The sequence below is a fragment of the Heliangelus exortis genome, chromosome 17 (assembly GCF_036169615.1).
Source record: "Heliangelus exortis chromosome 17, bHelExo1.hap1, whole genome shotgun sequence".
In the NCBI taxonomy this organism is placed as follows: domain Eukaryota; kingdom Metazoa; phylum Chordata; class Aves; order Apodiformes; family Trochilidae; genus Heliangelus; species Heliangelus exortis.
In genome coordinates this window covers 3301266-3329250 of record NC_092438.1, presented here as the reverse complement: position 1 = coordinate 3329250, position 27985 = coordinate 3301266, and the positions used below count along the sequence as shown (strand labels likewise).

Sequence of the window (27985 nt, the reverse complement as noted above, 5' to 3'; positions counted from 1 at the left end):
CTGTTAGTTAGTGAATAAATAAAAACCAATCTTATGGCAGTTAGGAAAGTGTTTACCAGAAATAGCCTCCTACATCAGGCAGGCAGGGCGTGGAGGGAGGCAGCAGCTCATGGACAGATTGGAATCAAGAGCCTGATGTGACTTGTCCTAAAGTCAGCAAAAGCCTTTTCCTTGCCCTTAGGAGCTGGGTAGATCTTGACTGCAGGGTCCCTCTCTCAAGTGTCTCAAATCTTCTGTTCATGATACGGGAGATGATGAGTCCTATCCTGCTCTCGGCCCCCAAATACCAGCCTAGCATTCAAGATTGTCTCAGTTTGTGTATATATTATGATCTTAGTTCATGCTGCCATGAGCCTTTATATGTATGTGTGTAATTCATGTCATGAAATATGATTCATGTGGCTTATCTTGAGAGCCCTTATTTGACACAGGGGTCTTAGACACAGATGATGGCAGCAGTAACGTGGTCTTCAATTGCAGATTGGCACCGAGTGGGACGCCAAGGAAAGGCTTTTCCGGAATTTCGGAGGACTCCTGGGGCCCACGGATGAGCCAGTTGGGATGCAGAAATGGGGAAAAGGCCCCAATGTCACCGTCACTGTCATTTGGGTGGATCCTGTTAATGTCATTGCAGCAACATATGATATTCTGATTGAATCCAGTGCTGAGTTCACTCACTACAAACCACCTTTGAATTTGCCCCTGCGACCCGGTGTCTGGACGATAAAAATTCTGCACCACTGGGTACAGGTGGCTGAAACCAAATTCCTCGTTACTCCTCTCACCTTCTCCAATCAGCAGCCTATCAAACAAGGTAAGTTCTTCTATTTGGTGCAGGAATAATACAGTTACTGTGTCTGTAGTTACTGTAAATGCTTCTGTTAAAAATTAAGTAGCACTGGATTGGATAGGGAGAAAAGAAAGGAATTTTATACTAAATCAGAAGAAATTGTTGCACAAAGACAAGCAGGAGTGTCTGTATCCAGTCTGTGAAACACAGCCTCTTTGAACAATAGGCTATTTATATCTTTAAAATATGCATAGTTTGCAAACCAGTGAGCTTCAGCCTCTCAGTGATGTAACAGCTATCGTAAAAGCTATCACTTAGAAATAGAAAGAAAAATGGACCTCTGCTGCTTTTCATTCACATTTGCTCATGAAGAGTTACAGATGTCTAAACTGCTGCCTTGACAAAGTCTGTGTGTTTAATGATAAAAGCACTAATACACAAAATGCTGAACTGGACAAAATTCCCCTAGGCCAAAGCTCACCTGACACATTGTCAGGTTCAGACGTTCGCTCTTGCCTGACACCTGCCAAACCCCACTCAGTACCTGTAAAAAAGGTTCCATGGAAATGGTGATCCTGGTGAGTGCACTGTCAGACCCATGCTGACATTTTTTAGAAAGAAATCATTTTCTTCCTTGCTACAGCAGCCCTGAATATCCAAATACAGATGTCTGCAGGCACCCAGCAGCAGCTTGCAGTGGCACAGGCATTGTTTGAGTGCTCAGGTCTTCAGCCAGTGCCAAGGACACTGGGCTGGGAGAAGAGAGAACCTTCTGTAGCCACACCTGTTTTCTTATTCAATAAGATCAAAACAAGTTGTTTGCTATGAATATCTTCACTATTCTTAACATGCTCAAGTGCTTCCATCTGCCCAGGATTAATATTCATAGCTTTAAACATCTTAAGGTTGCTAGATATGTGAATGGATCCTATTAAGTTTTCAGAAGTTCCTCCTGACAAGGCAGCAAATAAACTGAGTCAGGCATTTACCTTTCAGCATAACGTGCTGCTTCTGTAATGCAAACACCACCAGACAACTGCTGGGAGCTAATGCAGCCCTTATCTTGCTCAACAGGGGCTTGATTCTACACATTTCTCTGCAGAAGAGCTGGCTTACTCATTTCTTCTTCTAACATTTGGTGGCATCGTTTCTTCAGCAGAAACTAAACCACCAGGCTGCTGCTGTTGTTAGCTAATAGGCAATGATAAATCGTGAAGAAATGCCATGGGTTGCAGGAATAAATTTTTTAAGTTTGAGACAGCCTACTTCTAAGAACAGCTGTTACTGATGCACCTCCTGGAAATGAATAAATCTGTGTTCTTTGCTAATTTAATTGCTAGGCGTGAATTGGATGGAAAATAGGGCGTTTAGCTATTAACCTGGCTGCTTTTCCCTATGACATGAGAGCCCTGTGGACAGTTAAGAATGTCTCAGACTTCAAACATTAGCCCACATTTTATGATTTAAAGGCATAAATCCCTTTGGTCCAAACTGAATCTGAAATAATTCCACTGAAAATGCAGAGTTACTTTGTATTGCCCAGCGATACACTGGGAGAAGAGCTGGCTCATGGTTTTTGATAAAGAGCCCTGTTCATTCATATGGTAACCAGGATCCACTGTAGGAATGAAATATAAAGCTTGGGAACAATATTATCTAGGAAAAAAGCCTCAGGAGTGATTTGCTAGTGATGATATGATGTATGATCTCCAGATGTCTTAGGCATGAAGGTAAAGAAGAAAATTAATTACAGTGGCAGATAGTGATACTCCAGTGTAGTTAGAATTATATTTACAATGCAAATTGCTGCTGGTTTTTTTAAAGTTTTTCTGTGTCAGTGAGACTGTTGTGCTCTGTATTGACAGCTGTCATTTAGCTTTGATTTCCAGCTTTTGTCAGTTTGTCACCTCTTCATTATTTACATATATTTTTCTCTGCCAAATAAAGGCATTGTGAGAGTGTGACAGAAGAATTAGACCTTCTAAAAGAACCATTTCTGTTACTGTTGTAAATAATGCAAAAGTTGCCAAAAATTTTCTAAAATGAAGGGATAGAATTATTGTGTTATCTTAACACTGAAAATAAAGTATCTATGAGAATTAGCCAGGAGTTGTCAGCAGAAGAGGGGGCTATGTTTTATTAGGGATTTCTTCAAAATTTTGTTCTTCCAACCATCTTTACACTCTCACCCTCCACAAAAAACAAAAAACAAAACAAAACAAAAAAAAAACCAACCAAACAAACAAAAAAAAACTATAGCTCTTGTAAATAAGATTACCCTGGAAAGTAATTTGCTACTTCAGTACTTCAGAAGTTTTTTTAACAATTGGTACATTTCATACCACTTTGCATGTCATTTGCTGGATAACTCTCATACTCCAGATATGGAAACCAGAGCCTGCACAGTCACATCACTCTGTGAGCCCCTCTTTGACTGTATCTAAAAACCATAAAAACCATTTGCACAAATCTGGCAAGAGCCAGTAAAATCTCCTATCTTGAGAGCATGCACACAACAGTCACTGTATTCCTTAAATCATCACTTACCTACACATCACCTCAGCACAGAGCACAAGACAAAGTTGCTTTTGGTTTCCCAGCATCATGAAGGAGCCACTTGCACCTCTGCAAATAATCAAAGCAAAACAAAACATTCATGCCTGTATCATGGCTCTCCAAATTCATGATTACAATTTTAAAAAATTAAGCATGGGATAGCTACCACCAAAGATGTTTTCTTTAGCAGTTTACAAAAGCACATGCAGCTCATTTATTCATTTTCTATTCCCATTTATTTATTAATTTTGGCCTGAAGCCTGTGCATACAAGTAAAGCCATAAAGGGAAATCAAGAGCAGGTGTTTTCTTTGATATTGTGTCCAGATGTGCATAATTGTCTGAATGTAAATTGTTTTAAGAACAAAGATTCATTGACCTTTTTAAAACCTGGATCTGTAACAGCTGAAGAGGTCAGTTCTTATATGGATTTGCAGAGTGCACTGGGAGGTCTGGGGTATTTCCACTGTAAATGAGGCTCCCAAAGCTATTTTAGTGTAAAGTCTAGAATCTGATCTTACTCTTTCTTGCTTCTCTTCCCCCTCCAGTCATCCAACTCTGTGTCTGTTTTCTCTAGTGTGAGCTGTGTCTCTGATCAGCTCTGCCTCAAGAATGCCTTCAAATATTTACCTGGTTGGAGAAAGAAAAAAAGAAAAGGAAAATGAGATTAATTTGTGAGATAAATCATTTGGAGAAACCAGGTTCACTTGCTCCACCAGTGTCTTCTTCCCTCAATGGCCTGCACAACCAGATTCTGTTTTATTCTTCTTCTAAATGGCAATTTTGAGTTTCTCACCATATGGCTGATTGTGTTAAAGCCAAGTACTTCATGCTTACTGTAAGGACACGGGAGGGCTGCCAAGGACCAGCAGGACACCCCAGGATTAAACTGTGCCAAGACAGAGAGGGAATGTAACATGTGGAGGAGACAGCACAGGGAGATCAGCAGATCACCAGCAGTGCTGACAGAAACAGGGGGTTGATTTAGGCAGCCTGAATTTAAGTGCATTTCAGAGGCTCAAGGCCAGATGTCCAGGTCCCCTGCATAGGGGCTGGAGAGGCAGAGCCAAACAAGAGGTATAATTCAGAGCATTTGGCCAGTAGTTAACAGACCATAACCCAAGCTACTAAAAGAGTGAATTCAGTAAAGGCTGGCACTGCATCCCCATCATCCCACTTTCCCACCCTTCCATGCTCCACAAAGTCCATGTGAAGCAGTTGTGCCAAGTGTGATCACACGTGTCTCCCAGGGGCACTCAGAAGGCAGAGAAAAAGCCAAAGCAATTTCATTTTTAAAATTGAGTTTATATTCATGGCAAAGTTTCCACAGCATCTCCCAGCTGGAGTGATGATAATGAATTGTTGAGTGTTTAATGTATAGAACCTGTTTCATTAAAACTAAATAGGTTACTGAGAGCCAGTGGACAAATTCAGTTGTGGTGGAGACTTCAAGCTGATACCAAATACTGGAATGAAAAGAAGTGAATAAATAAAACTATTATTCCTTCCAACAAGGGGGGCAGTGAAGAAGAGCATCACCTTCTTCACCTTGAGAGAAACCTTTCGTGTTCAGTTCCCCAGACATGGAGCTTCTGATCTCTGGTGCTCCACAAGAGGACAGGGAGCCTTAGAAGCCCCCTCCTGCTCCCTGTGCCCTCCCTCCAGCTGCAGCAACCTCTTTCAGAGGTTTGACAGCATGAGCAGACATCCTGCAATGCACACATGCATCTCTAAGGCCTTTTAACTTAATCCATATTTATAGATCATCTTAAGTATATTCTGAGAAACCTTTGTTTTGCCATTGGTTGTTTGCAGTGGCTCAATCAGTTCTAATTGCATTGGTACAGATGTGGGTGGCAACTTCTGTCAGAACTGCTGTGATTTCTTTAAATTAACCAGAGGTAACACAACATGTTCTTGAAAAATGCAGTGATAGCAGCAGGCAAGTGCATGGCTGCAGAAGAGTAGACATGCCCCAGAATTGTCACTCTGAGAAAACCCTGAGGACAGGAATTTGCTTCAAGAGTTAGTGCAGATCTAGATGACAAAGGATCTATTAGCTTCCCACTGATGAAATGCAGCACTGCCCTGTTTGCTGCAACAGAAAACAAACAAAATGTCAATTAAAAAATTACCTCTTTGGCAGAGGGTTTCACCACAATTCAAGTCAAGAAAAAAAGCTGCATGTTCTCTGTTGCTTTAAAAGAAACCTTTATGTGTACCAAGGTAACCACATTTTTCATTCCTTAGCCCACTTTCTGTGTTAAACTCATTTGTTTTTTCTGCAAAATGAAGAACCCACACAAAAGCACTGAACTGCCAGATATTTGTGGCTGACTTCAGCCTGTGCTTTTAGTCCAAGAAGTTCTACTAAGACAAGTCAGTTGAGAAATAAAGTGCAAACAAAAAGAGGGGAGAAAAAATAACTTTTAAGCAATATCTTAGAGTCAAGGGAATATTTTTTGCATTGGAACCTGTCTTGAAGTCAGAGGGCTATTTTGATATGTGTTACAGCATAAAAATCTGGATTAATGTCTGCAATTCAACTTAGGTTTGAATTGGTCACTCTACCTGTCCAGATTTAAATGTCTAAACACACATCTCATTGGGTAAGCCTCTTCCTTATATTTTCGTGATCAAGGACTGAATGTGAGTGTTTTAAAAGCATGCCTGGTATATCTCCAGCTTCCTTTTATGCAGTATTTCAGCACTTGGGATCCACACTGTCCTTCTTTTGTCCCAGCCCAGAAGGTTATAAAGTGATAGTTACCCATCTCTTGGTTTTCCCTCAGTGCCACAAGCAACATCCCACATCAACTGTAGCTTGGGTGAGCAGCATCCTCCTCACTTCTTCTGTGAACTTTTTAACAAAGACTTGGAGAGTCCAGGAGAGGGTTTAGGGTTGAATCCTCAGCATTTCCTCAGCACTCCAATTGCTGTTACCTCTCTCTTTCTTTATAGGACACCTAGCTTAGGCTGTTCCTTCTGCTGTGGGACCCAGCAGACCCCTACCAGGTCAGGGTTTCATTGTGTCTCACATCAGAGAACACATTTTCCCCGTGGGTAGCAGTAGCACTGATAAACCTAATGTTTTGTTCACTTTAGTACTGTCCTCAGCAGCCTTGTCGTTTGCTATCTGCTGGTGTTTGTGGCTTTTCAAAAAAGTTTCTTGTCAGTGGCATAAACACTCTTGGTGTTGTACCTGCCAGTGCAGCCAGTTCTGGAGCAGAGCCCAGCAGTCACTTGGTGCTGCAGACAGCTGTGTTGGGGCTGTGTTGGTGGGAGAAGCACAGTTTATCCCACATAATTACTGCAATAGCAAGATTGGAGAAATTTAAATTTGATGAAGATGTTGCCTTACTCTACCAAAAGCAGCCCACTGATTTTAAACAAGGGTCACAGACTCAGAAAAAGCTGCTCTCCTGCTGCATCTTCAGCACTGGCTTTTACAATTTCTGTAGGTTTCATTCCTTCTGGTCCTGATAATCCACCAGGCACGAGTTCTGCTTCCTCCTGCTGCTTGTCAGAAAAAAGGTGTCTCTTGTTCCATGCACTGAACACATGCACAACAGACTGCATTCAACAAGCACTCTGGATTGCCTGTATCCATCAGATGATCCTGCTAGTAATGCCAGCTCTTTGTTGTTTTGGGATTTTTACTTAGAATGTTCCTATTTAACTAATATGTTGACAAACAATCTTCCATATTTAATTGCTTCCAAAGGAGGAAATTTAATTATGTGTACTTGTTCTGTTTCTGAAGCTGCAGTGCTCTGGCAGAGCACACTCCTGCCACGTGCAGGGGATGAACTCATTTTGACTGGAGGTTATTGTGGATATCTACCATTTAAAATAAAAGGAGGGGTTTAGTTGAATGCAGGAACAGTTAAACGATGTATAATGGTGATGGGGATGTGCTGAACTAATTTAATTGGGGATTTTAAGTAATAGACTTGCAGAGCATTTGACATTATAGACTGAAAATGTAACAGCAAAGCTCCAGTTAACTGTCCCTTTTCCCTCTAAATAAATGTAGTGATTTATTGCCAGTGCCTGAGATGGTGTCCTCTGCATGGAAGAAAGGGCTCAGTGTCAGGCTGCAGAGCAGGCAGTAAGGACGTGTGGAAGGAATTGTAGCCCTGAATATATAATCCTGGCCTTTAAATGCAACCCGAGCAGGGTGGCTTTCCCAGCCTGGAGCACCCTGAATGGGCCCATTTTGTGTTCTAGACTCTGTGTGTGTTGGCAGAGCTGAACAGATCCTCTGTGCTGCTGGAGCAAGGATGGTAGGGAAGTCAGCTGAGAACAGAAAAAAGGGATTGAAGACTCACTCCCAAGAAGCAGGCAGTGAACACTTTTGGAGGCTTTCGTTCTGATCTGATGAGCAGCACCTTGGTCTGCTCTTGGACCTTAAGTCAGCCAACCTTGGATGAGGGTGTTCTGACCCCCAGTGTCCAGTTCAGGATCTTCAAAGGCATTGTCACAGCCTGGCAGTGATTTTTACTGCAATACCCCTGAGCTGGGGCAATGTACTGCTTCCTGCTGAGGTAGAAGAGTTACTGTACGGAAAGCAACCACAATGCAAGCAGAAGTGGCATTAGGAAATGGTTGTGATCAGTTATTTTGGCACAAGAGCTTGAAATATAATTGTAATTAGAGCATACCTTCCCATATTGACTGAAGCACTTCCAGGAAGGATGTTGGGACTACACATATGTTGTTATGGGTCCAGTCTGTCCAAGGCCATGGTGCTATCCTTCCAGTCCAAGGAATGCCATCACACAGGTTTTGGTGGCAGGCGAGTCAGCAAATATTGTGACTTTTCCATAGTTCATCAGTTCAGAAAGCAAAACAGGGTGAGATCTTGGCTCTCCCTTCTAGACAAATCAGTGTTAGCACTTGAAGGTCTGCCGAGGGTCAGTAGCCTTCTCACCTGAGTATCCTTGAATTGTTTCCTAATTTCAAGGCACAGCCTTCTCTGGCTGTCCCCAGGAGTGACTATAGCTGCACAGGCCTTATCTTCCAGGCTGCTTCTGCAGTGAAAGAGGAAACATGAGCTTCTCCTGAATGCAAAATGGGTTTTTCCTGAGAAGGAGCTGCATGTTGATCAGGCTCTGCGTACAGACAGCAGCTCCTAGCTGGGAAGCCCTTGAGGCTGGGTCTGCCTCTTCGTTCTGCAGTGCCAAACAGCTCTTTGCTGTGCCTGGGGGTTACACAGCTCTGGGGACTGCAGCTGAATGCGAGGACAGTAAGGACAGTGCTGCTTCCAGCCTCCGTGCTTCACCCTGCTCATGCCCCACTGGCAGGTTCAGCATCACGGTGAGAGGAGCTCATAGGGTGAGTGTGAGGAGCTGAAGAGCTGAGCATCATCCTTGGGTTTAAGTGTGTCCTCAGCACTGTTCTGTATGCACTGCAGGCCACCACCATCTTTTGCCTTTTTCTTTGCCTGTACCCTTAGATCCTGCTGTACCCTTAGATCCTGAAGGTTTGGGGTGGTGGTTGTTTTAATGCACTAACTTTTGGGTTTATTTCTGCATTTCCAGAGGAAGCTATGAAGTATCACAGCGGCCCTCCAAAGAATGCCTACATGGAGCAGAGCTTCCAGGGCTTGAACCCCGTCCTGAACATCCCCATCAGCGCCGCCCGCGTAGACCAGGCCAAGAGGAACGCGGGGCTGGTGGGTGCCCGGCTGGAGGCCTGGGTGGACTCCCTGGTCAGCAGTGTCTGGTCAGCTGTGGACATCTGCAGCACGGGCCCCAGTGCCTGCCCTGTCATGCAGGGCTGTGCTCAGACAGCCTGGAGCTCCCTCAGCCCAGACCCCAAATCTGAGCTGGGCCCCGTCAAGCCCGACGGGCGCCTGAGGTAGCACCCGGCGCGCTCTCCTCCGGCACAGGTTTTTAAAAGGGAATTTAACCTTGGTCACATGTGAATCTCTCAAGGGAACGTCATACTTTTGTGTTTCTTATTGCAATATAATTCATTTATTTAAAAGAAAAAGAAAAAAGAGAAAAAAAAAAAAAAAAAAGGTTCTGACAAGGCTTTGGTGCTGCCCCCTCCATCAGCTCTGTCAGGAGCAGCCCAAGCTGTCCCATGGGGCCTGGGCCGTACCCTGGCTGCTTCTGCAGGTTTTGAAACAGCAGCAGTAACAGGAGCCATGGAGAGGGCAGTGAAGGAGCAGCTGCTAAAGTGTTTTTTAAAAATAAATTTGTCTGTACCTCTGCTGTTACATAGGCTTTCATTACTTTGCTACCATGAATAAATCACTGCAAAATCCCCTTCTATTGGGCTTCCTGGGCAGGGTGGTTACTGCAGGCTGCAGCCTGTATGACCACACTACCTCACGGAACGTGGAATAATTATGGTACCTGCTCACTTTTTTTTTTTTTTTTTTTTTTTTTAATAACACAAAGTAATTCAGGGCTCAGCTAATGTCTGTTGTTATCCTAGTCAGAGAAAAAGAGCAAAAGCAGAAACTTTCAGATAGCTTTCAGAGATTTTTTAGACTAATCTCATTATAAGCTCTTAACTGAAGCAGTGTTTTGCTGTATTAGCCTTTTATGTCTCATGCAGTCAGGGGCAGGGTCTGGGTACTATGAGTATTAGCTCAAAGAACAAAGAATCATTTGGGGTTTCAAACGTTTCAAATCTGCAGGGGCTTCTTCTAAGCCCACCAGCACCTAAGCATTTCTGCAGATTTTCAGTACAGCAAGTACTGTGCAGCCTGGGGTGGGCTGTGATGTGTCTGTTCAGACCCTTTGCTGATTTTGCTGGTGAGCTGGGTTTTTTCCCTCAGGAAGGAGTTGTGTAGAACCAGTAAAATTGGGACCTACATCTGCAACACATTTCTTCCTTAATTTGAGTTGTGGCTATGAAGTCTTGACACTAATTCTCTCTCTTGATTTCTGCTCTGTGAGCTCTTCTAGGCTTGTGCAGGGCATCTGGAAGGCTGGGCAGGACAGGGGGTCCTGACCAAAGCCACAAGCTGAATGTGAAGGAGAGCAATGCTGTGTTTCTTGGTGCTTTTACTTTATTCTGTCAAGAAACTTTAGTCCATGCCTGTCTTCAGAATTTCTAGCGGGCTGCATCTTGTTTTAAATAGGCACCTTTTGCATTATTTGCATTTTTCTACAGCAGGAAAAACAATTCCCTTACATTCCAGTAATTTTCAAAAATCTAAGTTTTATATGGAAATTCATCTCCAACTAATGCATTTAACATTAGCATAAAACATGCACTTTGTTTTTTGTTGCTGTAGTAATCTCTTGTTAACAATATAACCAAAAAAAGGCTATTAAAAGCTATTGGGTTAATTAGGGGAAAAAAAAAAACCAAAAAACCTCTTGATGTAATCAAGGTATCTGTTTACCCTTCTGTGTTCATGGCTAACTTTCTGCTGATTCATGTTAAGAGGCCCCATCAGGAGGGAAGTAGAGCCTTAAATCATTCTGTAACCACATCTCACAGAAAGGTTGAATTCCCTTTTAAATAACAGTTGCAAGGTGACCATAACACACAGATCCCAGTGACTTGTAGTGTCTCTCCATACTATGGGTTTAAAGCTACTTGCAGTTTGCTTTGGACTTGAAATTGTGGTGTCAGCTGTGCTGGCATCAAGGCAGAGCATTGAAATGTTTATCTGGCACAAAAATGGATGCATAGAAGGAACAATTTAGGTATTTATTATTTATGTTTTAGTCAATGACTAATTAGTAGGTGCTGCTTTTGCAGCTTGAAGATTACATTATCTTACTAACTGGAGCTGCCTTTATTAAGAAAAGGCCTTCCTCCCCTCACACCTCCCTTTCCTTTTTGTCTCTTGATTTTGACATGAGAGCAGTAGTTTTAGGACAGCTTATAGAGATGAGAGCTGGTTGAAGTATTTCAGTGAAGGGAATGTTGCAGATTTTCAACCAGCTCTAGAAGCAAGTGTGTTTATAAGCAGGGTTGCCAACAGGTTGATATAACAGAATCACAGTGTTATTCCTTAGTCTTTTTAACAGTGCTTGGTTTTAATCTAACATTCCTTTATGAATTTCAACTGTTCTGGGGACCTCCACTCCTCACTGTGAAATCCAGGGCTTTAGTCACACTGATGCAATGGCAACTGCACAGTTCAAGCCCTGCAGATTAACTGAAGGTCATATTTAGGGAACACAATAAAACCCATTACCAATCCTGGCCAGTGATTGTTCTCAGTAAGACTACTGGGGTATTCTCAAAATCTTTGGTCTCTCTTGCACATAAGCACACGTACAAGGGTGCACCCACACATGCACATGCAGATAACTTGTTTTTTAAATTTGATACTTTTTTTATTCCTAAGCAGGAATGTTTTTAAGTGCTTTGTTGGTAAGTTTTCATTGTTAACTAGACCAAGCAGGTGGCAACTATCCCATCTGTGGTGGTTAGAAGGAAACCTGCCACTTTTATCATATAAAATGTTAAGAGGCATGTTATTTTGTTTTAGTATAAAAAAAGGGAAAGAAAGCAAATGGTTGCTGATATATCTGTTTACATTATGTGCTACGTTTAAAATAGCTCTAAACAGAATTTATATTGGGTGTCTTTCAGAAAAAGACAAAAAGCATCTACACAAAGAAGTTTTGTAGCAAGCTGGCAATCCCAGTGCTGCTGTTAAAACATAGGATGTAGAAGTGAAGAGACTGGTCCTGAAAGGCTCCTCAGGCAAAACTTCCCTGGGTGGCTGACACTAAGGACTTCAGAGGCAAATCCAACACAAATAAATGGTGTGGCATTATGCTGTGAGTAAATATGTCTGTGTTTGAAGTCATCAAAGGATGAGCTGCCATCTTTGACACATCTTCTAGGGCAGAGTCAAATTTTGGATCTAAACAACAATCTCTACTCTAGCTATGAATATACAGACATGGATACATAAGTTACATATGGGGCACTGTGTCTGTTACAAAGTGCTGTAGCTGTGAAGAAAAACCATGGAAAAATAAAATGTTTGCAGCAGGGATCAGAGCTTGCTCCAAGCTGATGCTGTGGTAGTGTTGCTAAGAGTGACAGCCCTGCTGAGTGGCTTTTTTGGTTCTGAAATGGCACTTGGAGCCTGGGATGGACGTGATGTATTGTTAGAATAACTTCAGCTGTGTTACATTTGATGAAAAGGAGAGTTCAGAGCAGGAGCCCACAGTTAGTACAAAGCAAGCAGGTTGTGTATCTTCATTTGAATGTGAAAGTGTCACTTCTTCCCAGTCACACTGGCCAGTCCTTGCTGAACTCCAGCTGAAAGCCAGTTTTGATCAAAACCCCTTTAAGAAGGAGAGGGATGTGTTTCCACACACGTTTGTCCTCTGCATAATGCTTTGCTTGTGTAAGTTCCCTGCACGGTAGCCAGGTGCTGCTTCTGTGATTCTGTCAGCATGGAACAGAAAGGGAATGTGGCACATTGCAGGGCATTGTAAGTATGTGATTTAATGAATTATGTCCAAAGTCAGCCTGTTTATATGGTAATGTTAAACCTTGAGGCTAACAGCTCAAATGACAATTTATTTTCAGTTTTGTCCAATACTTTCTTTGATGACATTTGGACATTGGGCAGAAAGATTTGGGTTTTTTTTTTATTTATTTCCAAGGATTTTAGAATTGGAATCATGTCTTCACTGTTTGTGCTCTCAGCAAGCAGATGATTTTAACAATTCCTTCATGATATCAGGTGTTATACAGGGAAGTTCATCTGTATCTCTGTTGCTAAGCCTTCGTTACTGCTGAGCCTGGAGATACAGGACTGGGCATCCATGTGTTAAAATTTGACTTTCCTACATATTGGCTTCAATGCACGTGCAGCTGTTTAACAGAGAATTAACAGTGATCCTGCAGCACCTTCAAAAGGACCAACAAATTTGTATCCACTTTCTGTCCATCTCCTCCAGTACTAATTGCACTGATGAAGTCTCAGTCACTCTTAGGTACAATTATAGTAAATAGTAAAGGCAGTGAATCACAAATATTCTGCACCTGACCAAAAGGAGAGAGAAAGAGTAAAGAAGATGCTAAAACTTTGCAAAAGTTTTACACAATTCTGCTGCAACAAACAAAAGTTTGAACAAGCTGGGCACCTTCTGCACAGCAAGGCTGAGAAATGTTGATACCTTGAGATCTCATCTTTGACTTTATAGGTAAAAAGGAAAGAAGATCCAGATTTTTATTGCAGCCAGGCAGTGAGGACCAGCTTTCTGTTGATTTCTCTGTTTCTCTTTCATCACAGCTGTCAGGGAACTGCCAGACTGTCACCAACTATCACACCCTCCTTCTTGTCTTCCCAGATCCCAAAGCAGTGGAGCTGCCCACATGAAACCCTGCCCAACTCCACTGCTTTCTACTGAGCAGGAAGCTTTGTGCTTGTGTAAGGCAGATCCCTTTGGCTTCTTCCAAAGCCCCAGCTGCAGATCAGAGTTTGTTTTTCAGGTCAGCCTTCAGTCAGTGCAGTGCTACCACACATGAAGGAGTGGGTAAAAGTGAGAGCAATTATCTTTGCCTGATTTTTCAGGCATGCTCATATCATCTATATGTAATATTAGGTTTGATTATTTCAGCAAGAGGGGAAGACTGGCATAAAGTTGTGAGCAGCCTTTTCCACTGGCTTTTGCTTCAGCCTGGGTGTGAAGAGATGATAATGGTCCCCATGTGCTTTTCTTTCATCCGTTCAAGGCCTCCAAGACAGTCTTCAAGATTCACAGGACATTACATTAAACCCATATTAAATTACAGTTGAAGATGTGATGTAAAAAAAGTCTTTTTGGACCAAGCCCTCAGGCTTCTGCCAAGACAGCTCTGGGGCTGAAGCCCAGAGAGGGCAGGAGTGATGCAGTGTTGGAAGGAGCAGGATACTGTCCCTTTAGAGGCCCAGCAGGAGTTACTTGGAGCAGGAACTGCTGAGTGCACTTGCTGCTGCAGCCAGGCACAGAGGAGACAAATAAATATGAATTAGGCTTAAGGGCAGCAAGGAGGAATTTATAGGGAAATCCCTTTTGCCTGCATTTTTTTTTTTAACCTTATTCCTGTACTCTTCAAGAGCAAGCAAATGCTCTGATTTGTAACTCCCTTTGAAGGCACAGAGTAGAAGAAAACCTTGGGAAACCTTCGCCACCACTATCACAGTAAGGAAAAGAGGAATCAGGCTTAGAGCATTAAAAATTGAGGCAACAAGATCCTACAGTCCATGTTACCCAGGTCCATGGCAGCATGAGGCTGTCTCCACTTCCATGTAGTGTTGGCAGCAATTAACCCTCATGATGTGATACTGCAGGTACCGTTTTGATTTTGCTCCTTTAAAGCAACCCTAGTGTGTAGATCCCTCTCTGCTTCTGCCTTGGTTACCTTCTTTTGCTCATGGGTGCTATCACAGCTGCTACCTCACTGTGTCTGCAAACACGTTTACCTGATAACAACAACAACAACAACAACAAAAAAGGTACCAGAAATTTCCTTGAACTGAATGTACAATCTATGCAAATTCTCTTTCTACTTTGTTAAAACCTAAAAGTATTACTTTTAACCTTGCCAAACAAACAGCAAGATTCTGTACAGGTGCCTCTGATACCAGAGTGAGGATTTTCGGCGCGGTTCATTGCGCTGCATTTGTATATTGTAGTGACTTGAGTTGTCTTTGGTTCTGTTGTAATTAACACCCTGACTGACTGAGAAGACAGCAATCTCTTGCTAGGAGAGCACCTTCAGTTTGCTGGGAATATTCTGGAGGAGAGTATCTATGGCGTTTCATTTTTTTATTTTCCTGCTTACATCTAAAAAAGGCACAGACCTGCTGGCCAAATTGAGGATGTTGTTTCAGATTTTCCTTGGGTGAATCCTATCAGCTTTGGATCGCTTGCTCTCTGTTCCTATTGTGGCATCCAGTGTGTTGCCCCTTAAAGAAAGCCTTACTTTCATCCTTTCTAAATGTGGCCTTAAACTGTGTTAGGAATTAAGTGTTGTCTGTGTCTTGCTTACTTTTTCTGTTTGTTGTGGAAGGAATAAAAGGCACCTTGAGATTTCTATTACAGCTCAGTTGTGTTGCTGTCAGCCTACACTTCACAAATACAATAGAAATTGCTTACAAATGCAGTCTTTAAGGGAAGAAAATGACCTTCCCTGTGGGCAAAAGGAAGGCTCAAATGTTTATATAAACCTTAGGAAATTATGAGCTCTGTCTTTTGCAGCTCACTAGATAAGGAAGGTTGATTTAATTACCCACAAAATACAAACTTAATAACCTTTAGTTTAGTTTTAGACTACAACAGGGCATATTGCTGTAGATGCACAGGACAAATTCTCGAGTAATTTCACTCATTTTGACATGATGTAATAGCATTCCTTTCAGCTTTGTGCTGTTAGCTGGGAGAAGATCCATCCTCTTAATGGTGTGGTTATAGCATCTGAAGGAGTTCACCACATGGGGTCACATTTTGAGTGATGGTTGGGAATCAGACTTAGAAGACAAAGGAGTCTTGGCTGTATCCTGAAAGTCATAAATGCATTTCTCAGAATCTGGTTTTTGGAGTTCCATCCAAAAAGTTGAAGTCATCAGAACCCAAGGACTTGTGCTAAGGTTTGGATCTGATGGGTTTCTTTAATACTTCTCCCCAGAGGACTGTTGTGTTTCTGTAGCTCCAATATTCCCGGCAGGCTGCAGTGCTTTTAGGAATCCCTAATCCTATCCTGTTCTGGTATTCAGATGTGGGTAGAACCCAAAGGCAACTGGAAAGGGTTTACATAGCAAACAAGATTTGTGAAACGAAAAGAATTAATTTGAGTTAATGAAATCATTTTTCTGACTTTGTCATTTTGGTTTTGTTTTGAGTTGATTGGATTTTTGTATTGCCTAACATAGTCCATAATAAGTTCTTTCTATTCTGTCATTTTCAAAGACTGGTGGTAATATAGTTTTAAGAAATAACTATTTTGTTATAGATCATTATATGCATAAAACTGTACAGAAGTATTTTGTAAGCTATTGAATAAGAAAAAGAAAAACCATGTATATACAGCAAAGTTTAAAAAAAATTGGAAAATCAAATGAAACACACTGAAAGATGTAGATATTTTGCTATTTATTTAAAGGAGTATTTTATGAAATATTGAAATGTCTTAAATTGACCAGTACTCAAAGTTCAAAGTCAGAATGCTTTTCTTGTAGTAGAATGTGATTTTCAGCAATTATTGCACTACCCGTTTTTGCACCCTTTTGTCTTTCATTTAGCAGAAAACAATGTGCCTTAGCTGTATTCTTTGTCAATGGGAGTTTGGTTTTTTTTGTCTGACAAAGCAAATTTTTTTGCAGAAGAAGAAATGGATGTATTAAAAACTGTATTATACCAAAAACACTGCAGTTGTATATAAATGCTTTCTGTCATACTGTGTTTTCAGATGCAGAATTTTAAAATAATAAAAAAGAAAGGCTGTCTTTAGGAACAGATGTGCATCTGGTATTATTTTCCACTTCCCTAATGTGAGTCTTTATTTAAAAGAACTTGGCTGCTTGGTGATATTTAAGAGGAAAAATGGGATCAAGCACTCCTGATCTGTGATCCCAGTGCTGATGCCAATACACTGCCCAGTCAGTCATCTCTCAGGCTCCATTTCCCAGCTGCAGCCACTCAGGGGGAAACATTCTCAGACTTTCAGAAATGCATTTTTTGTTGGTAGAGGGGCTTGGCTGGCAGGCACAGTGGTGCTGGCAGCCTGAGGGGTGCAGGCATGAGGAGTGTTGGAGCAGTTCCTTCCACACATCCTCACCACGTCCATCATCCCAGAAGAAGAAGGAGCTGTTCCTCAAGATAAGAATGAATAGGCAGCTGGGTGCAAAAATAGGAGCTAATATCAAGGCTGGCTGGTTACAAGGACAGCAAAGTATGGGTCCCTTGCCTTTACTGAAAGGATGAGCTCAGAAAGACAAAGATTTTCATAGGGGATGACAGAGCCAAACCAGCCACTGTCTAATGTTCACCCAGTACACACTTAAATTTATGTTCTCAACCACAGGCTCCACTCTGAGCACAGATTTCCATGCTTCCATGGATACAATGGAGAAGAACAGTTAAAAGTCTCCTACAAGTGACTTATCTGTAGCACTATCCTCATGATGTATTGCAGGTTTCTCTCCTAGTGCTGCTTTTTGATGTGGATGCTTAAGAAAAACAAACAAACAAAAAAAAAAACAAAACCAAAAACAACCCCACCACCATATACACACACACAAAAACCTGAAACCAAACCCTCCTTGATGCCCTTCCAAATGTCTTTGACACCACCAGGAGTCTGTGTGACTTTTTCATGCACCTTCAAGCACTGCTGCAGGTTCTCTTGGCAGCCAGAAGTGCTTTTGATCTTGTTTTCTTTTCACCTGCTGTTCATGAATTCCACTTTTGTTGGCACTTAGATGCAATGAAGTCTGTTTTAACAGAGGAGGGAACACAGAGCTAATATTGTAGTCCTTATCCAAAGAAAAGAATTTTTGTGGAGGGGAAAAAGGAGAGGGATAAAAGTTCTCTCAGGTTTGAAGCCTGGTTTTATTTATAAATGGTACAAGAAGCATGCTGGGTTTTTGCTGGCTTATTCCTCATCCAGATGTTAACACTAATGGCATACATAAAAAGCCTCAACCTCTGTTTTAATTATCTCCAAATGTGTCATTGGCTGCCACTTTAAAGAAGAGAAGAAAAAAAAAACCCGCAAAACAAAAACAAAGGAGCATCAAGCCACCAGGTGGTTGAGTGGGGTGTTTTCTTTGTGGACTTCAGCTAGAATCTGCAAGCTTTTCCTGAGACCAAGCACAAAAATCCTGATAGATCATGTAAAGGTCTGGCTGATGCATCTTGCTGGATGCTGTCTGCAGCATCTTACTGGCTTGAAAGGCTGTGTATCAGCTCTGTCTGCATGAGATAGCATCATCACATTTTTGCAGCTGCCATGCCTAATGATTGTAATCCTATTTATGGAGTGTATAAGATGGTTAATTCACAGTAATGACACCAAACTTACTGCAGAGCAGTTTGCCAAAATAGGAAAGCCCAGTAAAGCAAGTGCAAGAGGAAGGAGGTATTTAATTGCCTTGACAATGGGGATTTCATTTCAGTGCTAGGAGATGACATTTTTCATCCGTTACTAAAGAATCTGCAGCTTATTTTCTAAAATGAGAACCTGTTAGTAATCTGAGGCTTCACAAATGCAAACAGCTGTAAATCTTTGCCATCTATTGATGATTAAAAAGCAGAAGATTCATGAGGTTCTGCTATAGTTAACAACCAGACACGGATGGCAATTTTTCACTCCTTTATGAAAGATGAGCTTGGCCATTCTGATACCAAGTCAACATTTCTCTAGGGGTTGTGTCTTCTTCACCAGGCACCCCTGGCTGGAAGCCCTGGTTTGTAGGGCTATGAAATAGGGCAGAGCCCACACCAGGCATTAAACCCACCCCGCTGAGGAGGGGCTGAACCTGGTGTTGGGGGCAAACTGGGTGGGAAGGGTCAAACACTGAGTCACTTGGCATCCACTGCCAAACACAGGCTGACTTTGTGCTGCTCAACACCAAAGTGGCTTCACAGAAGAGTCCTAATTTCATGGCCAAGGAATTTCAAGTTAATTTATTAAAAGCATTGACATGATTCAGAAACACACTGACAGGATGGAGCTGACACCCTCACCATGCACCAGCACTGGGTGAGGGACTGTCAAGGACCTTTCCAAGGTCATCTGATTCACCTCATTGCCTCTAAACTGCCCATACAGTCCCTGCTGCCCTTGAGAGGGCTCTGGGCTGGTTTGGGGCTGCCCCAAGGCCACAAGTTCAGCTCTTTTGATCTTTCACAGCCACAGCAGCAGCAAAAGCCACAATCCAGGAGCATATCACTGGGGAGTCACAGTCAGAGGTGATGGGGCTGCAGGAGGGCAGCCCAAATGCTGATCTGATGGCTGGGAAGACACATGTTACAAACAAGGTTTGTTTGTTGGGCTGTTTTGTTTTGGGTTTGGGGTTTTTTTTTGTTGTTGTTTTGCTGTTGAAGGGGAGTAGGGTCCAAGCAGTCCCTTAGGTTTACACACTGCTCCCAACTACTGTAAGAGAATTCAGAGCCTCCCAGGCAGCTCTGGAAAGGGCAATAGCAATTAACAAAAGTGCTACAGCTCGGTGTGTTCAGCCCCTGTCTGTCTGTCTGTCTGTCTGTCTGTCAGCAAGACCTGAGACACTGCAGCCCCATGCTGCATGAACCACCAGGTATTCCAGAGCTGGAAGCACAGCTATGCTGGAGCAACCTCTTCCCAAAAGCATTTTAGTATTGCAGAATGTGCACCCTTCAAGCAGGAGCATTATTTCACTTGTATAATGAGTTAAAATAATTTACTCAGCCTGCTTCTGTAATTGTTTCTTTTTCCTAACTAGGACTTGCATAACAATAGAAGAGATTTGCCTAGAAAGTAAAGTACATTTTAATGCAATCTCATTTATGAAAGTCTATCACTGGATACATATGGCAGAGAAATGAAAGTATTCTTATAACAGATTAATAACCAAGATCAAATATTTCACTTTCTAATAGAGTCTGTCTATATGTGCTTTTAATTCCTCACTATATTTGAATTTAAAAGGCTTGGGGTTTTTTTGTTCACTGAAAGCAAGCCCCTGCCTTCCATGTCATCCCTGATTTTCCATTACTGCTCACTGATGGTTTGCATTCAAGAGCAGGCAAAGATTCTGGCCCTGGCCTTCAGAGGAAGAAATTATTTTTGCCTACAGGATAAAAGAAAAAGTGCTGTGAGTGTATTTCCAGCAGCCCAGCCACAGCTGGACCTGCCAAGCCAGGGGGCTGGGGGACAAGTGGGTATTCCCAGGGAGGGCCAGCACAGGGGACACACTGGGCCTGTGCTTTGCCCATCACAGGGAGGGGCTGTGGCTGTGCCTTGTCCCATGGCAGTGAGCTGGGGGAATTCCTGGAAGGATTTTTGCTCCTGCCCCATGCAGCCTCCACATCTACCAGATACCACTTTAAAAAAACCCAAAAAACCTTGTTTCAAACTGCTCTTCCTTAAGACAGCTTTGCAGAGAGTAACAGATGGAAAAAAAAAAAAGGACAAGGGCCCCAGTGGCTGGGCAGGTGGTGGGGAGTGCTGCAAGGATGGGCCTTGCAAGAGCTGTGTCCTCATTTAATGGTCCTCATGGTTAATGTCCATCATTTAAATGATGTAAAGATTGAGCCAATTAAAAGACTGGGAAACATGGAACTGGGACCTGCTGTATGAGGAGCAGTACTGCAGAGACCTTACACCTTCTAGGCTATTAATGCAATGTCTGAATGTATTTAAAAGCATACACCAGCTTTCCAAAAATGCCCTGTTTGGAAGCTTTTCTCTCTGATTTAGTCCTTCTCTCTGTGGAGCAAACAGGTCCTTAACCTGAGGGTTCCAGAATGCCATCCCCTGTCCCCCAGGCTCTCTCTCACGGTGCCACCACTCAACTGCTTGCTGAGTGGGACCACAGTCCCTTTCTTTTACATGGGTAGGTAAGTGATGATTTTTTTTAAATTCATTTAAGTAATTAGCATAAATTAAAGTGGTATCATTATAAGAATGCACTGAGAACTAGCACAGACTGTGTACTTTGTTACTCAGCATGCCTCAATGTACCAAAGCACCCAGAATGCTGTGGATCCCTCCAGTAAAATGACACTGATTTGTAACAGCTGGATCTTTATCCACCCTCAAAAGTAAAAATTTCCCCCTCCCCGCCCTCCATTTGCCTGGCCTTGAAGATGTTATAAAACAAACCAAGAAATATCAATGAGAGACTAAGAGAGCAGTGATGCTCTGGGTTTATTTTTAGCCAAGCTCTGGCTGGTGCTGCTCAGCCCGTGCCTGATGTGTGTCACACGGAACTGAAGGGATTTGAAAGTGGCACTGCCATAATTGGACCCAGTTCACACCCCCCAGATTTCCCTTTTCTCATCCTTATTAATGGCATCCTTATTAACAGGCTGCTGTGCCAGGAATAGGGCAGTGGGACACACGCTCTTCACCCTACAGGGAAGATTATATTATTTTTAGGTGGGGGTAAACCCATAAACCACCTGTTTTTTAAGAGCTGCCCATTTCACTCAGCTCCCTGGGCGTGGAAAATGGAAAGTGATGGTTGGTTGAACACACTTAACAACATATTTACCCTTAAAACTGGGGTGGCTGCAGAGCTGAGCTGGGAGCTTGCCCTACTGTCAGAAGCTTTGCCCACCAACCCTTCCCAAATCACCTCTGTGCTGTCGTGACACTTGGCTGCCAGGCCAATTAATTATAAAAAATAGGGCAAGATGAGGAGTAGTGAAGCAGACATCTGATTCTGCATCTGAGCTTTAATTTCAGCGTGTGGGCATCCCCATGCACATATATGAAATGCATTTTAAAAGCTCAGGGGTAATGATTTTCATTTCAGGCTCAGAAGGAAGCCTGGCACTGCCAGTGGGAACTGGTGGCATTTCCTTCCCAGGCTCCAAGCTCTGGTGCCCAGAGAGCTCAGGCAACACCATGTGTCAGGGATTAACCACACTTGAACGTCTGAATTAGTCATGGTAAATAAATAACTTCAAAACAATAGCTGGCTATGAACTCTAGTTCACGTTACAGCCATATTTTTAAGTCTTAAGAATTTCCTTTTCTCTCCTTCAATCTGGATAAAAAGTGTCATTAACCCCAAACACTGGTGCTCTCACACAGGCAGGATGGGTTTCTTTCTGTTTGCCCAGTGGCTTGGCTCCACTGCTGACCACCCTCAGCTTCTTTTTCTCACTCTAATTGCTTTCAAATTTTTTAGATGGATTGAGCAGAATCAACAACAAAAAAAGACCATCCATTGAAAATATGTTGCAATAACCCCCTAAATTGTTGTGAAAACAAAAGCAGAGCCTGGCACTTTTCCACATCCGTATTATATTATGGTACAGTTTGTGCCTTCTGACAAGTTCATCCACATTTTCTAGTGCAGCTCAGCAAAAAACTGACCATTATCTGATAGCTCCCACAGAAAACAACCAATGATTGCCAAAACGTCCCCAGGCAGTCCCTCTGCTTTGCAGAGAACCCATCAGGGTGACAGCAGTGTGGCCATCCCACACACCCTGCAGCACTTGGGATTCCACTGTGGTCTCACTGGGCCTGGATGGGGATGAAGGAGCAGTGTGGATCAGCCTGGCCCTGGCCCTGTCCCAGCCAGGGGAAAGTGGGCAAGATTTATTCCTCCTGCAAGAAGTGGGGAGCACGCCCCTGGGAAGTGGAGTGGAGCACTTTGCCTCAGCTGACCACTGCAATTTGTTGCTAAAAGAGTCCATGAAATGATGGCCATTGGAACACCCCAAAACCCAGGTGTGCCCATCCAGCCCCAGGGCTGTGTGTAGCCAGGCAGGTGCTGTTCACACTGACCTCACCTCCAGCATGTGCTGCTGTGATCATGGGATTTCTGCTGCCATCCAAAAGCAGCTCTGTCTCCCAAGGGAAGAAAAATCTGCATTGACTCAGTTCTTTTGATTCCATTTCCAAACAGGCTTAATTTTTATTTGCAAGTGATTCATTCCCTGCTTTGCAAGTGGTTCTCCTCCCACAATTAGCAGCAAGACTAATTCAGATGAGTTACATTGCAAATATAGTTAAAGGAATTTTTTCTGATATGCTGGAAGAACCACAGTGCCATGGAGGAGATCCCTTCCATCCAAGGGGCCAGCATCAGCATGAAACCAGGCATGGGAGGGCTCCAGACCAAGCCTGAATGGTCTCCTCTGAAGTGTTTAAAAAGAAGGGATGAGAATGTGTGAGATAAAACTGCTTAAAGGGAAATGAAACCAGATGAAGTGTATGCTCAAAGCAGGGCACAGTCTCTGTAGGATTTTTGTACTGTTTCAAGTTCTCTAGTCCTAATAGAAAAAAAAAAACCTCTTCTGGGGGCTCAGAGGGAGAAGGTGCCAAAACACAGGTAGGCTGAAATCCCCTCTTGTGCAGGTGCTGAACAACTTTGAACTTAAATTCTCCATGGGACATTTCTGACTGTGTTGGGACAAACCCTTTCACTTCTCCCCATCCAACAGAATATTTCAGCAATGAGTGACACTCAGGAATCCCATTTTCTTCTGGATTCCAGCAACCCTGGGGCTCGAGTTCCTCAGTCCTGTTTTTTAACAGATGCCTTTTAGCAAAACACCAGTCAATACTCTGATGAGAAAACTGCCTCCTGAGACAGCCTTGATCAGGAGCTTGGGAGTTTTGCTTACTATATCACTTTCTAACAAATGTAGGAAGAGCACAGCTGAGTGACAGTGCTGTCATCTCCAAACCTAACTGGGAAATCAGGTGCAGCCTCAGGAGACCAACACTGACACAAACTTGTGAGGGCTGCACAGCTCCCTCTGCCAGCTGGAGAACCCAGACTCCTAAAGCCAGAGCCTGGGGCTGGCTCAGCATCAGGGCTGAGCCCCATACAAATCCTCTTGCTCTGTCCAAGGGCTCAGCCCTGCTCCAGGCACATCCCAGGACTCATTTTAGGTAGCATAAATCTGTGCCTGCATGGCATCAGGGGCTAACAAAAAGTCCCAAAGACAGGGTCCCTAAAGCTCCCAGAAAATCCTTTAGGGCAGCACAAGGCAGAAAAAGAAATTTTTTTCATGAGCTGGTGATTGTGGATATTTTAGTGCCTCAGATGAAATCTCACTGGAGAACTCCTGCTCACACACTGAACTCTGCCAATCTCCCTTACATTTTTTGTAGGCAGATATGTTGACAGCAAACCAGCACTGAACCCATAAACCTTGTATTTTTCTTATTAGAAAAATATTTTTCTTTAGAGGGTGGAGATAAAAGTGAGTCCAATTTATACCAATTCCTTCAGTTTTGAATAAGAGGAATGGAAGACTATATAGAAAAGCACTGACAATGTTCATTCCTCAATGAAATACAAGGCTTTCCCATGCAAAGGAACAGGATTTTGCTCAGCACCATTTTATAAGGAGTTAACCAGCATTTAAAGGTTCATTGTTTCAAATCAGTCCAAAGAACCCAACTACTTCCATAGCTTGGTTTCCTCAAGCATCAGTGAACTGCATGCTCCTCAGCAAGAAAAAAATCCTGTTTGATCTCTGGTGCGAATTATTGACTCTTTAGTTTCCTATTTTTATTTTCAACCCCAGATTAACTCACAGAAATACCTTAAGTTCCATTTAAACATTAAACTGAAAGCTCAGTCTGATGTAGAGTGTATCAGGATCTAAATGTAAAGACAGATGGAAATATATCCCTCAATGCATATACCATAACACTGAGTTTATCACCACAGGTCCCAGAAGGTAGGATCCTGCCTTCCCTTTTTGGCCACACTGAATGAAGAGAGGGGAAAAGGCTCTGAGGGCTCTGAGATACTCAGCTGCTGTGGCTTCCTCTGTATTTCTGGAGCAGATATGGGTGACAATAATATTTTGCTTTTTTTTTTTTTTTTTTTTTTTTTTCCCCTCAGATTGTTCACATCAGAGACAACAGAGAGAAATTTGGTCCATAGGCCCATATTTATTTCCAAGTACTGCAGGCAGGCTTTCCCATTTACTCAGTACCAAACCTGTTTACTTGGGAGGTTCCCAAAACAAGACACAGCCTGGACATGAGCAATGCACTGTCCACTGCTTTTCCCAAATAATCCCCATTTATGACCAAAAAGCTCACTCTCCAATTCCTTAAACAACACTAGTTGTAATGATTTAAAGCTTTAATTTTCTTCTAGGTTATCAGAACGAGACTGGGGAGGACATGTGACCAGGGGCACAACCTCTCAGCCATGACTCTTTCCTTGCCTCCAGTAGGCTGAGGATCAAGGCTCACATATCTCAGGAATTTATGTCCTGATTTGCTGGTGCTGTATGGTTCTTTCCTCCTCATGAGGGGGAAGTATATATCCTTTACAATGCAATAATGCCTCTGTCTGATAAAGCAATAAATAATGGGAGATTTAACAATATGTGGCCCTTCTGTGTGCCCTGCAGGTTTAAACTTTGATGTGAATATTTATGCACTTGATTTACTGCCTTGATTATTTGCCACTTTGTGAAACTCTCACAACAGGAGGATGAATCTTCTTTACCTAATGCTGTGGGCATCAGCCACCCAAGCAGCAAGGGGAGGCACTTGGAGGGATGCAAGCACTGCAATATGAACACAACTTAATAACCTTAACTGCACAGAAATCCTACAAGCAGCTGAATGCTAAGAGAAGGTAGGCTACACTGAACAAAGGATCAAAACAGAGAAAAGAAAGTAAATTATGCCATTTTTTGAGAAGGGAAAGTTTAGCTAGAAATTCTTAGTAGTGTGTGAATTAGCAGGTTGCACTGATTTCCAAGATGGGGAAATGTACCTTAAAGAAAGGAAGGGCTGAAGGAAAAAGCAATATTTCTACTTCCATTGCACAGGAAGCAATTGCTGTTGCCATGTGCATTGCAGCCAAGCTGAGGACACCTCTGTGCCAGATGCCAGTGGTGACCCAAGGACCAGTGTGGGAGGGAACTATTAATGATCCCAAGAGACACAAAGTCAACTGATACTGAATTGTCATCAGCTGCAATACACCAGGCAGGCATAGCTTCAATGCACCAAATGTTAATTTATAATTTACTTTACATCTGTATGAAAGGAGATGGATTTTGTTGTAAGGGCTTGAAAAGCTAAACAAGCACAATAAACCTTAAAGGGTGGCAGGAAAAAATAAAAGGGCAGAAGTCACAAGCTGAACATACACAAATGCATGGCAGAACTGGGAACAGGACCTGGGCTTTGAATCACAACCTCAAGGCAGAGCTCCTGCAGCCCCAGGACTTTCTCTCAGCAAAGGCAGCAAACTCAGAGGCTCCATCCCAGCACATCCCAGCACTGAGCCCCAGGCAAGCCCCTGTGCTCTGCTGCTGCCTCCACAGGAGATACCAGCCCAGGAGCTGGATCTCTCTTCCACAGCTGAATCCCCCTGCCAAGAGGTTCACTCTATATATTTATATATAGGTATATTTCTTTGTCCCCAGACTCCAAATACATACATGTATACACATATACTTTATTGTACCCTATGTACATAATGTGGAATACAGACCTAGGCCAAACCAGGGAGCTAAGTAACTTGCTATATGCCTGCCTTGAAGGAATGGGACCCCTAAAAAGCATGTGAGAGATTTATTACCCTATGCAAGAACAAATCTGAACCCCTGCAGGTGATATTACTAAAAGCAGACACTCAAGCTTCACAAAACCCCTAAATATTAAACTGCTCCATGTGGTGCACAAACACAAACAGGTTGTAAATAAATCCACCCCGACCTGTGGCCATGTGACAACTTCCTAAACTAAACACAGATAAAACCAATTTTCCAGCATGACAACCTCAAACAGCTCTGTCTCCAAGAAAGTAAGTTGAGTCTTTCCATTGGCTTTAGAGAGGGAATAGCCTTGTCCTTCTCAAGGCCAGGCCTGCACTGATGGCCACGAGTGCTGGGTTTTTAGCAAACCCTTGCTTGAAGCTCTGGACTTTGCAGGTCCACACAGACGAGTGACACTCATCAGGCACTTGTGTATGCATTTTCCTGCTGAGCCACACACCCAGTTAGTACCTAGAATTGCAAACAGGTATTATGCAGGTCTGTGATGTCTCTGACCAGCATTTGTGCCAATTTGTGTAGCTGAGTATGCAAGTAGCTCCAACGGGCTCAGGGCTGTGTGTGCTTAATGGCTTCAGGATTTTTGGAGCTTAATGCAAGCAACCCAGGGAAGATAAGGGTTTATCTTTAACTTCAGCATGAGCTAAAGGGGTGTTCTGGTAGAGAACCACACAAGACATGTATTTCCTTTATGATGCAAAGGACTTAAAAACACACACGTAATGAAAAAAGGAAGCAACATAATATTCCTATCAGAGGATACCACAAAGCTATGTTGGTCCTTACAACCCTGTGAAAACCCTTAGGCCCCAGGACCTTACACAGAGAGCACTGTCACTGTATTTTCCTGTATTTAGCAAGCTAGCAACACGTTTTCCACACAGTTCTGCTGTAGTTCTACCATATTAGCAAATGGAGCCTGTTGCACTGACCTGTGTGCTGAGATTCCACATCCTTGGGTTAACTGAGTTGTGTAGATGTCAGAAGGGAATTTCAGAGAAGTGCTTTTCTGTTCCAGTTGTCTCTCAATAGCTGCAGTTACATCCCTCCCTGAAAATGAAAGACATGAACATCAGTGGGATCCTTCTGATTCCCAGCACAGCCCAACACTGTTGGGAAGCACATTCAGCACAAACACACAGCCCATGATGTAGAGACACAGAAAGTCCATCCATGCTCAGGGAAGGTACTTCTGCTTTCCATTTATTTCTCCCAGACTTCATCTCTGGAGCAGCTCATGGCAAGAGACTTGAACCTTTATTGTGGCTGCAAAGGAAGCTGGAGATTCAGAGTACCACCCCCAGCCCTCCCTCCAGAGTAGTGTGATAGTTACACATGATAGTGCAGATACAAAGTTATGATCAGTGAGCAAGAACAGAGAGACAAACTCAGCCTTTTCTATGGCCCCTGCATCCTGGTGGGATACAGGCAGCTCCAAACTGATGTATTTGACAACCCCC

General features: G+C 42.9%; 1 protein-coding gene and 1 long non-coding RNA gene across 5 annotated transcripts in view; one reads left to right on the top strand and one right to left on the bottom strand.

The window, feature by feature from the left end:
* XYLT1 (xylosyltransferase 1) overlaps nt 1-16782 on the top strand; it is a 161969-nt gene extending 145187 nt beyond the window's left edge. For all 4 annotated transcript variants that reach the window (XM_071760416.1, XM_071760415.1, XM_071760417.1 and 1 more), the window contains 2 exons: nt 481-814; nt 8889-16782. In XM_071760416.1, coding sequence (XP_071616517.1) covers nt 481-814; nt 8889-9211 — 657 coding nt within the window. In that variant the 3' untranslated portion in view covers nt 9212-16782. The remainder of the gene's footprint in view (nt 1-480; nt 815-8888) is intronic.
* On the bottom strand, nt 3061-27536 carry LOC139803839 (uncharacterized). Its single transcript, XR_011729184.1, has 3 exons — nt 27458-27536; nt 3867-3975; nt 3061-3415 (listed from the first exon to the last, which is right to left on the bottom strand). It is a non-coding gene; the product is annotated as an uncharacterized lncRNA (long non-coding RNA).
* Nucleotides 27537-27985: the final 449 nt, after the last annotated feature.